General features: G+C 43.6%; 1 protein-coding gene across 2 annotated transcripts in view; it reads left to right on the plus strand.

Moving 5' to 3' along the window:
- LOC117505612 (signal transducer and activator of transcription 5B-like) overlaps positions 1-15,864 on the plus strand; it is a 255,380-nt gene that overhangs the window by 78,319 nt on the left and 161,197 nt on the right. For both annotated transcript variants that reach the window (XM_034165193.1, XM_034165194.1), the window contains one exon: positions 4,755-4,844. In XM_034165193.1, the coding sequence (XP_034021084.1) occupies positions 4,755-4,844 (90 nt within the window). The remainder of the gene's footprint in view (positions 1-4,754; positions 4,845-15,864) is intronic.

The raw sequence follows: 15,864 nt of genomic DNA on the forward strand, positions 1-15,864 counted from the left end.
ATGAGTTTTTTCACGCCTGTCGGTTGCGTCATTTGCCTGTGAGCAGGCTTTGTGTGAGCAGTGGTCCACCCCCCTCATCGGATTTTTATTGCGAATAAAATGTCTGAACGATTTGGACCTTTGCTGCATCAAATTTTTCCAGAAACTGAGAGAGACCTCCAGGTGGACACCATTCAGAAAATTCAGATGGCTTTCAGGGATGATTTTATGGGGATTACACAGATTAAGGAGTGCTCCAGCCGGTTTAAAGACCGCCCACAGTGGCTGAGAGCGCGGCGTGCTCCGATCGCCGATCGACAGGCTGAAACCCCGCTGAAACAACCAGATCATTTCCAAAGTGAAAGCTTTGTTGATCCGGGACATCGTCTGACTACCACAGAACTAGGAAGAAGACGTGGACATCAGCACTTTTTCGGCACATTCCACTGTTACAGGAGTATTTGTCATGGAAAGACGAGCGGAGGGATTCACACGTCGGCACGGAGCCGCATGGCGCAAAGCAACGCCGTGATGAAGCCTCACAGGACATGTTCTGGCATATCCAGCTCATCCACAATTTCTCGGATAGTCACACTACTGAAAAGCCACCAAAAGCCATCTGAAAGCCGTCCTGTGAGACCAACATGGAGGTGCTTTTGTCCGCGCCATTCGCGGCTCTGTGGCACATTCCTCTGCTTCTCTTTCCATGACAAAAACTCCTGTAACAGTGGAATGTGCCGAAAAAGTGCTGATGTCCACGTCTTCTTCCTAGTTCTGTGGTAGTCAGACGACGTCCCGGATCAACAAAGCCTTCACTTTGTAAATGATCTGGTTGTTTCAGCGGGGTTTCAGCCTGTCGATCGGCGCTCAGACGCTGTGGGCGGTCTTTAAACCGGCTGGAGCACTCCTTAATCTGTGTGATCCCCATAAAATCGTCCCTGAAAGCCATCTGAGTTTTCCGAATGGTGTCCACCTGGAGGTCTCTCAGTTTCTGGAAAAATTTGATGCAGCAAAGCTCCAAATCGTTCAGACATTTTATTCACAATAAAAATCCGAGAGGACCACTGCTCACACAAAGCCTGCTCACAGGCGAATGACGCAACCGACAGGCATGAAAAAAACTCATGCATGCGCACGAAGGTTCAAGCTTGGCTGATGCAATCACATGTGATTCAAATCCATATAGTTTTTGAAAAAAATAAAAAGGTCCGTTACTTTTTGGACAGACCTCATGCGTAATTTTTGCGCAGTTTATTTATATATTCTCATTTTTTTTAAGGACATTTGACTGTTTATTTCATCTCATGATCTCATAAATTCAGTGTATGACGCGCACATGGTGTGAACAGGACGGTGCCATCAGAACAGCATGGGTAAAGAAAGTGGAAAGAGAAGTAAAGGCAGCTCCACTGTTTAGTTTTGTTTTTTAACATGTTCACTCCGGTTAAAATCCTGTCTCTGCTCCGCGCTCTCTGTCTCATGCTCGCTGATGGTTCTCAGCAGAATGTAACGTCTCGTGCCTCCGGAATCTCCTTCCCTCCCCCACCTCCTCCCTCTCTCACTCGCAGTCTGCAGCCAGTTGACTCCGCGCGCGCGGCACACACACACACACACACACACACACACACAGCTCCTCTGGTAAACTGCGCATTTTAAACGGCTTTGAACAAGACAGCCACTCTTTTAATCGGTCGTCTTATTCAAAATTTGATCGTCCAAATGATGACTCGCTGCCTAAAACTATGAATTGAGAGAAGAACAAAGGCTTAAATAAAATAAACGACTCATCACTATTTAGTTGTTGACGATTTCAATAGTCGACGTAGTCGTGACTAGTCGACTAGTCATGGCATCCCTACTTAAAACCGAAATGCATCCACAGCGGTGCCATGGTACGTGGCTTTGGAACCAGAACCTCCTTACACTCCATGTTACTATCCGAACCTCGCTAACCATCCGACCACGACGAGAGGGAAACAGAGTGAGTGAAGCTGCGTGCGGCTGCTACTGCACGATGTCAGATTCCGAGTCGTTTTATGCAACTTTGTGAATAAAATAAATAATTCACGGTAATCGCAATTATGAAAAATATTTGTGAATATGAAAATTAATCGGGATTGGCGAATATTGTAATAATTTTGACTGTCCTACCGATGATGGTTTTTAAACTTATCTGAAAAGCTAATCCGCTGCTAAAAACATTATTTTCGATAATTACCGGTTATCGAATTAGCTGAACAGTGGCCACCACTGCCAGAGGACACAACGTCCATGATTTCCAAAAACAATTTGAAATGTGGACTCATCAGACCACAGCACACTTTTCCGCTTTGCGTCTGTCCATTTCAAATAAGCTCGGGCGCAGAGAAGGCGGCAGCGTTTCTGTATGTTGGTAATGTATGGTTTTCGCTTTGCATGATAGAGTTTTAACTTGCACTTGTAGTTGTAGCGACGAACTGTGTTAACTGACAGTGGTTTTCTGAAGTGTTCCTGAGCCCACGTGGTAAGATCCTTTACACAATGATGTCGGTTTTTAATGCAGTGCCACCTGAGGATTGAAGGTCACGGGCATTCAGTGTTGGTTTTTGGCCTTGCCGCTTATGTGTAGAAAGTTCTCCAGATTCTCTGAATCTTCTGATTATGTTATGGACTGTAGATGATGAAATCCCTAAATTCCTTGCAATTGAACGTTGAGAAACATTGTTCTTAAACAGTTGGACTATGTTTTCACGCAGTTATTCCCAAAGTGGTGATCCTCACCCCATCTTTGCTTGTGAACAGCTGAGCCTTTTGGGGATGCTCCTTTTATGCCCAATGATGATACTCACCTGTTTCCAGTTAGGTGTTGTTTGAGCATTCATCAACTTTCCCAGTCTTTTGTTGCCCCGTTCCAACTTTTTTGAAATGTGTTTCAGGCATCCATTTCAAAATGAGCAAATATTTGCACAAAAATAATAAAGTTTATTAGTTTGAACATCAGTTTGAACATTAAATATATTGTCTTTGTGGTGTATTCAATTGAATATATGTTGAAGAGGATTTTCAAATCATTGTATTCTGTTTTTAATTTGCATTTCACACAACGTCCCAACTTCACTGGAAATGGGCTTGTATTTTATTTTATTCTCCAATTGTAATCCAGTTGCTCATCTAAATTGTGGGTCTGTTACTGAAGCTTAGGGCTAGCGGCCGGTGATCACCACAGTATTTTCTCTGCTTATCTGTAGATTTACTGCAGAGGAATTATACCTTAGGTGTAGTTTTTCTGGCCAACTGATTCTGCTCTTTTTCTCTCTGTCTGAGGTACAGATAACATCTCATAGGATTACAGGCATGACAGCTGCAGACCACAAGGTGCTGGACTGACCATGAGATGCCACGCCTGAAGCTGATGCAGCACACTGCAGTCTGAGTTTAGAATGGACGTTGTCCACTCACGGCATGAGGAATGCTGGATATCCCCTGCCTTTGGCATAAATGCATACATGGTCTTCTCGTCAAGTGCATTTTGTTTTTATGTTTTGATTTCCTGTTTTTGTTTATTATGCTCTGTAAAACTGTAAAAACCTTGTAACTGTTCAAATGACCTAAGCAGTGGATCACGTCTGTGAGTCTGGTCTGCTTGAGGTTTCTTCCTCATCATCAGAGGGAGTTTTTCCTTCACACTGTCGCCTGCATTCTTGCTTTAGGGGTTGGTAAGGTTATCCCTTACTTGTGTGAAGCGTCTTGAGTCACCCTTGTTGTGATTTGGTGCCATATAAAATGAAATTAATTGAAATTGAATATCTCTGGCTGTCTGTGGTATCCATGTTTGTTTCTCTGATCACAAACTGAGCACTAATAACATTACTTCCTTTGAAGCTCAAGATTTGCTGCTCTCTGTGTCGCCATTTTGGTTGCATTCACGCAACCTACGTCACTATCAACCCATGTTTGGATAAAGAGGTGGAGCGTGGGTGAAACTGTATGTGACCTGGGTAGGATCAGTGAAGCCTTGACAGGCAACTTTTTCCATTCCTGACAGGCTAAGTTAACCTTGCTTGCGATGTTTATTAATTCATAGTTTTGGGGACTGAGTCGTAGATCTTATAAAAGTTTGATTTGTTGTGGGCATTAAAAATTGCCTACTTATTTCCTCAGTAAACATGGATTGACTGGATCTGATGATCATCAAGTTTCCAATCGCTGCTAAAAGTGCTAATGCCATTAGCTTACAACATTAAGATTTTTAAAAAAAAAATAACAAATACTGGTGCACAGATGTTTAAGATGATCCATCAGGAGAAGTAACCACACAACAAACTATTATTCTGTTATTACAGAATCTTCCAATGAAATGCTCAAAAGACAGACATGGTGCTCCATAACAGCTACAGCTAGCAGCCTTTGAGTGACCTGAGGTCTGAACTTTACACACAACACGACCTCTCACTCAAAGCAGTCACACTCCAAATTATTTGTAACTTTGTGATTTAAGATGACTTGAGTTATAAAACTTCACTGAGTGCACAACCCCCCCATCATGGACTTGAATGGGAGCATCCTTGCTTTTGGAGGCAGCATCAAGTGGCCAATCAAGGAATTGAAATGTTTTGTTCTTCTAGGTGGGCCTCACTTTTGAGGGCTAGAGGTTACGACTTGGTTAAATGGCCTCTTCTTAGGGAGCTGACTGAGGCCGGAGGGTGGCTTGTCCTGAAGTGTTCCAGGGTTCTAAGGCTGAGTGTTCATGTTAGTGATTTCCACACAGTGATATTTTGTGTGTGTTGTGTCCTCAGAGCACTTACGACCGCTGTCCTTTGGAGCTGGTGCGCTGCATCAAACACATCCTCCGTTCAGAGGAGAGACTGGTTCACGAGACGACAAATGTAAGTCTGGTTGTTTTGTAATCTTTGAAGGAATGTTCATGCAGCGTGTCCATGGTTTAATTTGGGTTTTCAAAATTTGTATGTTCTAGAAGTCATCAGGTGAATTTTACAGTGACTGCTGTGTTAACTTTAGAATAAGTGAAGGAACTTGTTGGAATGTTGGAACAGTGAGTGGAACCAGGCACCTCTAGTACATACAGCAAGCTCGCTGGGTTTCTGTAAACTCTGAACAGATCAAAGCTTTCTCTGCTAAAATAAGCGATGTCGCTGTAAGGGAATGTCATGTTCTTATGACACGTTATTGATTCAGCACACCTTAGGGCATAGGTCCCCTTTTACCACTCAAACAGCCCTGAACCATCGAGGCGTGGATGTCTCCAGACAGGTACCGACCGGTGTGCTGGGGTATCTAGCACAGGAGATACTTCTGTTGGGTCACCGGGGCCAGCCTTCACTCCTCGCACACTTCAGTGTGACTTGGCTGCCATGACCCTGTCAGCGGTTCACTGGTTTTCCTTCCTTGGTCCATGTATAGGTACAGACCACTATGAGACAGACAGGCTTTCTATAAATGTGCTTATTTAAGGTCCCAACTGCAAATTGTGTTCATGTTTTTAAGTTTTGTGATGACACCGCCATCCTCAGCCTGCATTCCAAAGACTCAGATCCATCACTGTACTTTAACGAGGTGCAGTCTTTTGTCCACTGGTGTCATGCTAACTTTCTTACCATAAATGTAAAGAAAATTTCAGTTCAGTTTTCAGTTTATTTTCATTTATATAGCGCCAAATCACAACAGAGTTGCCTCAAGGCGATTCACACAAGGTCTAATCTTACCAACCCCCAGAGCAACAGTGGTAAGGAAAAACTCCCTCTGAGGAAGAAACCTCAAGCAGACCAGACTCAAAGGGGTGACCCTCTGCTTGGGCCATGCTACAGACATAAAATACAGAACAATTCACAAAACGAATATACAGGAAATGCTGTTGGTGCACAGGACAGGAGGGTCTCCAGCACAAATACAACTCCCATCTCTGGATGGAGCTGCACCTTAAACAGAGAGAAAAAAAAACAGAATTGGGTATCGGAAAGACAAGAAATACTGTATAATTTGCCAGCATTAAACAACAAGAAAAACAGGAAATACTAAGGTGATCGCCGGCCACTAGCCCTAAACTTCACTAAAAGACCCAGAATTTAGGTAAAGTTGAGGCTGTGGCATGCTCCGTTTCCTAATAAAATGAAGAGTAAAAAGCGTAAAACAAAACTATACCAGTATGCTATACGAAAGGGAAAATAAGGGCGTCTTAAGTCTGGACTTGAAAGTCTCCAGAGAATCTGACAGTTTAATTGATGCATGGAGATCATTCCACAGAATAGGGGCAAGATAAGAGAAAGCTCTATGTCCTGCAGACTTCTTATTCACCCTAGGGACGCAAAGTAGTCCTGCACCCTGAGAACTCAAAGCCCGGGCCGGTACGTAAGGTTTAATTAGGTCAGCTAGGTAGGGAGGTGCCAGTCCGTGAACAGTTTTACAGGCTAGTAGCAGAACCTTAAAATCTGATCTCACTGGGAGAGGAAGCCAGTGAAGAGACGCCAAAATGGGTGTAATGTGGTCGAACTTTCTGCTTTGTGTCAAAAGTCAGGCTGCAACATTTTGAACCAGTTGGAGAGCCCTAATGCTGGACTGTGGTAAACCAGAAAATAGTCCAGTGTGGAAGAGATAAATGCATGGATCAGGGTCTCAGCATCAGCCATAGACAGGATGGGACGAATCTTCGCTATATTTCGCAGGTGGAAGAAATCAGTCCTCGTAATATTTCTAATGTGGAGTCCAAAGGACAATGTAGGATCAAAAATTACCCCAAGGTTCCTCACTTTGTCAGTGTGATGTATGACACACGAGCCTCGGCTGAGCGTTAACTGGTCAGATTGATGCTGATGTCTCACTAGACCAAGAACCATCATTTCAGTCGTACACTCTTTTCAGAGTTTAAAAGTAGGAAGTAGGAAAACTGAAGAGCTGGTAATCAACCCTCCCTCAATTGGTGATCATACCCCCCCCCCCCCCCCCGGTAATCCATGACGAAGAAATCAATCAGGTCAACTTTGGGGTTGATCAGAACATATTGTTTCTGTTTTATCGGGCTGTTTTGGAAAGCATTATCCAGTATGGGATGTCAGTTTGCTACGGTAATCTCTCTGTCCATTTAAAGTCTACGGTTGCTCATGTGGTGAAGACTGCCATGAAAGTTTTAGGGAGGACTGAAAACGCTTCCCTGCAGTTCATGTATGAACAGTCTGTTCTCAGACAAGCACAGCGAGCTTTGTTGGATCCTTCCCACATCCTCTACCCCAAGTAGGAACTCCTACCATCTGGTAGGCGATTGAGTCCTTCAGTGTAGACTGAATTGCTTTAAAAACTCATTCGTGCCCACATCAGTTAGAGTTTTAACTCTCTGGAGTCTTGGCTATTTTTGGGTGTTTTTGATTACTTTTGGTTTCACCTTTATAATTTACCTTAAAAAACTGATTACCTGGACTTTAGTGTCATTTTTTTCAGCACAACCTCATCTGTGTGACTTTACAGTTTTTTTCCTTCATTCTGACATACTGCATTAAAACAGTGACCCAATATTCACCCCAAAACATAAAATTCAAATCAGAAAAAAGTTTTTATGATTTATTTATTTATTTATTTTTTCCTTATATTTTTTTTTTTTTTTTTTTTTTTTTTTTTTGGGCCATGTGAAAGGACATTTATGTTGTTGCTCTGCTGTTCGTGCTTCATTTTTTGTTTCTCTGCTAAAAATTACAGTGCTGATGTATGCATGCCAATAGGATAATGACTAAAGTAGCAAAAACTGGCCAAGAAGCGAGTGAAAAGTCAAAACAAGCCAAACTGACTACCGTCTTTGTGGCAAGGTGCAGAAAGCTAACGCTAGCTCAGCTCAATTGGCGACGCCGGATGGAGAGGAGACACAGGACACCAGTGAGCTTGACAAAATATTGTCTGTTTTAACATCCATGAAAACTGAGTTTTCCTCCAGATTTGACGGTGTCATGGGAGCAATTGACGGCATGATGAAAGAGATCAGTGACTCCACAGAGCGAGTTGCACAGATGGAGGTATGCATATCTTCTGCCGAGGATGACACTGAAACTTTGAGAGCTAAAGTGAGCAGACTGAAGTCTGGCAAAAAAGCTCTGGAGGATAAAGTCATGGACTTGGAGACCCAATCCAGGCAAAATAACTTGAGGCTAATAAACCTGCCAGAGGGAGCTGAAGACCCATGTACATTTCTGGAATCATGCTGCAAATTTAGTGCACCTTTTTGGTTTTGAATTATTTCAGTTATAGTACTTGTGGGCGCATAGTTTTATTCAGGGGTGCAATAAATATTGCAAACATATAAATACATTAACACAGTTCCCTAGAAACATAGAGCAGAGAATAGTGATTTTTGGCTGTACCGTGAATAGCAGAGGTAAGAATGACTTTATTTTGGTTAGTTTGGACTGGTCAGACTGCTCCCCACAGTGTGGAATGGTCACACGCGATAGCAGGAATTAGAAAGTGGAGGGAGGGTGATTCACAGAGGTTGAGCAAGTGGAGGGGTTTAAGTTTACATTGTTGGATATGTTTCAGTATCCAGGTTTTTTATGGTTCTCATACATTTTTCTTGTATGTTGCAAGGTAAATATACAACATCTGCAAAAATGGCTATTTGTGTGATAGTATATAACTTAATTCCAAATTTGAAAACTTAGATTTGTTTAAAATGCTGCAAGGAGTAAATCTTAATCTGGTTACATGGAACTACAGGGGTTTACAGCAGTTTACAAAAGTAAAACAAGTCATGAATAACCTAAAAAACATGGACTCTAAAATAGTATTTTTGCAAGAGACATTCCTCCTAGAGGAGAATATAGTTAACAGAATATTTGCACAGGAATTGTTCAAATCTGGTTACAAGCACCAAAATTTGACTTTGTATATCTTTTGGTATATATTTTAGACAAATAACGTTAGCCATTTGAATTTTCAATCGGGGGCCAAATAGGGGTCAATGAAGAATTGCACAGGGGTCAAAATTAAAAATGTTCCAATCATATTGAAAGCTATACCACATTATGTGTCTGATCATAACTATTCCAAAAAGGTATAGTTTGGGCTATCTATGACTGAATGTTATAGAGTTATGGGATTAAAAACAGTAAGAATGGTGACAAAGGTCAGTTTCAGTTTGTACAGGAGTCAGAAGTTAAAGTTGCTCCAATTATTGTAAAAGACTGTTAGTGGCCAAAAATAAATAAATTTATATATATATATATATATATATATATATATATATATATATATATATATATATATATATATATATATATATGCGCGCGCAGTGTTTTGGACAGTGTTTTGGAAAGTCTCTAACTGAACTCCTGTGTTCTCCACCCCTGACGCCTGCTGGGGCAGTGTGTTTCTCCATCCTGCTGCTCCAGCAATTGGCACTGGAGCAGAAACGCATGGGTTGAGAGGAAGGAAGGAGAAGCGCGTGGTCCAATCCATTGAGCTGATCTGTGCACACAGATCGGGGAATCCACCTGCTCTCGTTCGTCCAAACCAGAACAATAAAGTCCACTTCATCATCAGATTGATCACGCTCTCTTTCAGATGGACGACGCACTCCATGCGTCTTCATGCAGTAAAAAAAAAAGAGGCTACACGCGCTGTTCTAAGATGCCTGATTATTTTGACGCACTGAATAAAAAAAAAAAAAAACATAAACTAATTATACACAGTAGGGCTGAATCTCAGTTCTACCCCTCAGCCCTTCCCCTCCGAGACAGAGGGGTGTCTCAATTCTCTTTTTAGAGCGAGGCGGAGGGCTACAAACCCCTTCAAACGGAGTGAATCTGGATGCACACTCCGTTTGGAGGGGTAGGTGGAGCTTACCATTGTCTCCAAAGAAACAAACATGGTGCCCGGTAGTGCAGCAGATAACTGAAACAATCCTTCACATGGTTATGCAAGCATCAGATTTGGCATGAATGGCCGTCATATTGGATTTTCAAGTGGCCAGCACTTTTTTTCTCAAACACTGATTTATGTAGAACATTAATGCCAAATCTGATGCTTGCATAACCATGTGAACAATTCTGGCCAAAAGTCATACTTATCTGCTCCGCTACAGAGCCGCACAGATGAAAGCAGCTTTCATTACAAATTATGCTGTTTAAAAAGTTATAACTTGCCAAAACATTTTACAGGCAGTTGCACGTATATGCTTCTGGATGCTTGTTGTTGGCAGTTTCCTCGCTTGCGAGGATAGTGGGAAGGCTTTTAGTTTCTACAAGCCCTCTGGTGGCTGAAAAGTCCGATGCGGGATGCACAAGACCTGTTACACTTGGGGCAAATGAACACTTGAGTAGGCTGGGCTTGTGCTGCTGCCCGCTCTTTCTGTCTTTGACGCTTCTGGCGTGAGGCCTCACTTCTTTCTGCCTCAAACTTCAGGCTGGCGGATTTGATGCTGGAACGCCAGCTGAGTCTGTCTGTAGCTAGATGCTGCCATGACTGATGCTGAATGCCTGTAAGGGAGAGCTGTTTCTTCAGCTGTTCCTTATAGCGCTTTTTGGGGGCCCCTTGGTTTCGTCTCCCTTCCTTGAGCTCGCCAAAGAGAATTAATTTCGGCATGCGTGTATCATCCATCCTGGCTACGTGACCTGCCCAACGAAGCTGTTCTTTGAGTATAATAGACTCCATGCTGGGCAGTTTGGCTCTGGTAAGGATGTCCTCATTTGAGACGTAGTCCTGCCACTTGATCCCGAAGATGTTTCGGAGACAGCGCTGATGAAAGCGTTCCAGTAATCTGATCTGCTGGCGATACAGAACCCAGGTTTCAGCTCCATACAGGAGGGTAGGGACCACAATGGCTCTGTAGACCTGCACTTTTGTGGAAAGGCGCAGTGCATGATTCTGCCAGACTTTCTTTGTTGGTCGACCAAAAGAACTGCTGGCCTTGGCAAGGGGACTGTCTAGGTCCTTGGCAACAGATGCATCGTTTGAGATAACACTACCGAGATACGTGAAGTGCTCTACTGCATTCAGGCTGGTACCCTCGATGTTGATTTGGGGTGGGGTATATGCTGTATGGGGGACCGGTTGATATAGCACTTCTGTCTTTCTCAGGCTGATGGTGAGGCCGAAGGCTCTTGCTGCTTCAGCAAAACAGTTGACAATGTGCTGCAAGGCTTGCTCCGTATGGGCGACGAAGGCGCAGTCATCTGCGAAGAGCAGCTCCATAATAGCTGTTCTGTGATCTTAGTGTGGGACAGAAGGCGCCGCAAGGTAAACAGACTTCCGTTGGTTCTGAAGCGGATATAGATGCCGTCTGTCAAGTCATCTTTGGTCTCACGAATCATCATGCTGAAGAAGATGGAGAAGAGAGTGGGAGCGAGGATGCAACCTTGTTGGACGCCATTTGAGATGGGGAAGCTGCCGGACAGAGTCCCGTTGTACTTCACTTGTCCCATCTGGCTTTCATGCAGCTGGCGGATGATGGTGAGGAGCTTTGGAGGGCAGCCAAGGCGTGCAAGAATCTTCCACAAACCCTCACGACTGACCGTGTCAAAAGCCTTGGTTAGGTCTATGAAGCCTGCATAAAGGGCCGTGTTCTGTTCTCTGCACTTCTCCTGGATCTGTCTCAGGACGAAGATCATGTCGGTGGTTCCCCTGTTGGCCTGAAATCCGCACTGACTCTCGGGAGTATTTTCATGCGCTATGGTAGGGGTAAGCCTGTTGAGCAGCACTCGAGCCAAAATCTTACCTGCTATTGAGAGGAGAGTGATGCCCCGGTAATTAGAACAGTAATTAAAATTACTGTTTTTACTATTAATTACTTACTTTTTTAATTATTTAATTACTGTAATTAAAACTGCCAACAACAACAACATACACACGAACACTACGATTAGACACTTTTATAGCTCACAATGGAGAAAATCATGATAAAAGATAAGCACGTTAATTTGTATGTTCATAAATGTTTGGATAATAGCGACCCCTGCTGTTGGATTTCAAGGTCGGTAACACGTGTGTATTTAGTAAACAAACAGGTTGACGTGAGCACACTCGTCTCCTAATAAGCTTTCAGACAGAAAATGAGAAGTTTCATCAGTGGGAGTAAGTTGGAAAATATATACACACATATGTATACAACCCCTGGGAATAATTATGGAATCACCGGCCTCAGAGGATGTTCATTCAGTTGTTTAATTTTGTAGAAAAAAAGCAGATCACAGACATGACACAAAACTAAAGTCATTTCAAATGGCAACTTTGTGGCTTTAAGAAACACTATAAGAAATCGGGAAAAAAGCAGAGGAAAAAAAATATGGACTGAAGAAGGAACTGACCCTAGCGAGGGTAGCCAAGGTCCAAGAGCTCACACAGAACTGTATCTGGCGCTATGTTGATTCAGCAAACAACCCTGCAGATGACCTGACACGGGGTAAATCCGTGAGATCACTCACCCAACCTCAGCGATGGTCACAAGGACCTCCCTTCCTCCTTCAAGACCTGGCCACAGAAGCCTACTACATGGCCACAAGAAGACCCAGCAGAGCTCCACAAGGCTACTTTCTGTGCCCTGACCATTACCTCGCCTATGAGCCCAAGCAACAAAGTGTATGACACATAGCAGGAACTAATCAAAGCCAAAGCCCAGTAGCTCAATGAACAGAGCTCCTGCGACTACCCTCCGAGTGCTGAGCAGTATCAGCAAGCAGAGTGGTGTGGCACTGCATCCCCAACAACAGTCATTTCCTGAAGACTACAAGTTGCTGGCGAAGGGAAGCATGTCTCATCCAAGAGCCACATACTTACCTTATCTCCTGAACTGGACAAGTCCTCTAGTCTAATAAGAGTAGGTGGTTAGCTGTGGTGCTCAGAGAGCCTTAGTGACTCTGCCTTGCGCCCAGTTGTCCAGTTGTCCTTGATCCCTCACATTCACCTGGCTACTTATCCAGAAGTACTATAATGACCTTCACCATCCTGGTCCAGATTTTTTGGACAGTTCACTCGCCTGGCATAAATGTTTTTTTATTGCTGTTAACAGCTCTCCCTGCATCCCACAATCAAGTTTTATGTCTTTTTTTCAGGACAACCTGTACTTTCAGAATATATATATGCTATAGTTGTGTTTAATAAGTGTAATAAATGTTTGCAATCATAAATAAGAAAGGCAAAAGTAAAGCGGAAATAATTTGCCACACACATTTATTCAAAACACACAGTAAACTATAATAAGCACCTGTATTGACACTTTATAATTGTAACTTGGGCTCTTGTGGTTGATGCGTTTTGTTTGTCTTCATCTAAAAGCAGTTTCTGTCTGCTATTACACAAAGGTCACATCACAAACTTCTACTTCTACTGTGTTTTGGAGTGTTCTGTCCTGCTCTGAAAGCAGCTTTGACACTTTGACCCTCTGAGGAGGGGCCCCTCCCCCCTCGCTCCATTGATGTAAACAGTGCTTTACGCTGGAGTGAGAGCGCTTGCCACAGGCTTATTCAATAACATTCACAGGTAATGAGTAGTGTAGCATCTCTAAAACTCACACACTCTTTGTTTGAGCACATGAGATTGTCATCAGAGGCCCTCCGTCTGCTCCGTCTGCTTACTTTCACTGATTGCTGTGCGTAATGGCGCAGGGTGCATTGGAGCAAGCAGCCAGATGGCTGTTCAAACGAGCCAACTAGTAACACATCACAAAACGATCTTTGGTTTATCACGTGAGGTAAAGCTGCCGTATGATTGGATTTTGGCAAACCATGTGACAGTGAACCAATTCTGATTAGACACTCACATTGCGCACGTCATCACACAGCTTCTATGAGGAGTACAAACATGGCGGATGCTGACCCTGTGACTCTGAATAGTGTTCTGATGGGGCATTCAGATAGATGACTTCCCCAAGTTGTGTACTCAGAATCTCTGTCTCCGAGTCGCAAGTGTTGGCTGCACTCAAAGTTGCTCGCTGACCAATTCTGGTCAAGATTCATCAGAGAGTACCTCCCTACACTGCAGATATGGCAGAAATGACATTCTACAACCCCTAAGCCCTTAGACAAAGCAGTCGTCATGTTAGTGGACCCTCAGCTGCCCAGAGCTTCTTGGCTCATCGGACGGGTGACCAAGGTTCACCAAAGTGATGATGGGTGTACTAGGCCAGCTGATGTAGACATTAGAGGTCATGTATACACCTGACCTGTCACTTCCCTAGTGATGCTGCCAGCCTTTCTGCCTGCTGAAAATTAGTCTGTCCTACCCCCCTTGACCCTTTTAGAGGTGCCTTTATTTGGGAGAAAATGTGCCTGGCGCATTTGAAGGTGGCTGTAATAAAGGCTCAGCCCTTCATTGTATTCACATGAGGTTACGTTCATGGACTCGCGTTGTTACTGATTGAGTTCTGATTTCCCTGTTTTTTCTGATGTGTAGCACGATAAAGGCAAGAAGTCCATCTAAATAAGTACTTTTCACCTCCTACTGCTGATGTTCTCCACACTTAGTTAATGACAAAAAACTCACTCCCTCACTCTCTCTATCTGTACATATCTGTAAATATGTTGATGAATATCAGCTGGAATAAGGCCTGCTGAAGGACATAACGGAGTCTGGTGTTGTCATCCCTGTGTTCTGACTGACACAGCATCTTGTTTACAGTTAGTCCTTACACGAACTAGCACCCTGGTATAATAACCTTAGTAACAAAAGTATCCATGATTGTAAGTCCCTCCACACACATGCACTAGTAATTAGTGATTGATGTATTTCATTCTTTTCACTGGTGCATTTCCGGAAAACGCCTCACTCGGCTAGGGTTGAACAGCATACACGCTGTACACTTTGTAGGAGATGTTTGTGCATTTGAAGCAGGTTCGTTCTTGAAAAGATGCGATTCTTCAACATGACAATTAGGGCTGGGTGATATGGCTTAAAAATAAAATCGGTGCCCCGGCGCTTTCTTGATCCCATTGACAGCTGTCTGGTACCTGTCACTGGTTTGGATGACATAGGTCTGTTGCGGCTGCGTGGCTCCCTCTCCCCGCGGCTCCGTTGGAGTTGGATAAATCTCCACAACCTGAGGGCGCCACTCCATGCTCCGTGATTTGCTGGACAGAAAGTTAGTGCAGCCCACTTGTGGAACTCTTACTGACCGATTGTGGGCTGCTGGGCTGAGGTGAAGGAACAGTCTGATTTTAAAGGAACTTTTAACTGTAAACAGTCTCTTGCATTCTTCTCTAGTTTTGAGGTGACTGTTTTTAGGGTTAATCGCTTGGACCCGGTGCTCTGTGCCGTCATCTACTGGCCCCCAAAATAAAGTTCATAAATAAGTTCAAACTTCCTTGCAAGAGTGATGTCCAACTTTGATGGTGTCTTGTCTGTGATTTTAATCTCCATATCTGCTGTCCTGATCAGCCTGTGGTGAAGGACTTCTTAAACATCGCGGACTCTTTTAATTTGAAGCAGTGTGTGTCCAGCTCCACACATGAGCACAGACTCACACTAGACTTGTTTTTTTTCTCATGGTGTGACTGTGTCAGACTTGGAGATCAGTGATTGTGCACCAGTTTTATTTAGTGTTGATTTCTCGTGTGTGTCAGCACCTGTCAGGCTTTTAACTCAGCTGCCTTCTCTGCCGTCTATGTGGGCGCCAGTTCAGCCCGTCTTGATACAGAGGAGTTCTGCTTGTAATATAACTCCTTCTGCCTTTCTGTAATGAACTATGTTGTTCTTTTCTTGCTTGACTTGACTGCTGCTATTGACACTGTTGACACAATATCTTGTTACATTTTCTGCAGCAGCTAGTGGGCATTAGTGGTAGTGCCCTGGACTGGTTCAGGTCCTACTTTGCAGACAGGACTATGAGCGTCGGTCTTGGGGTTTGTGAATCTTCCTCAGCTCCACTCATACATGGGGTTCCACAGGGTTCAGTTTCAGGACCTTTGCTTTTCTCCTTCC

This window comes from Thalassophryne amazonica, unplaced genomic scaffold (genome assembly GCF_902500255.1).
Source record: "Thalassophryne amazonica unplaced genomic scaffold, fThaAma1.1, whole genome shotgun sequence".
Classification (NCBI taxonomy): Eukaryota; Metazoa; Chordata; class Actinopteri; order Batrachoidiformes; family Batrachoididae; genus Thalassophryne; species Thalassophryne amazonica.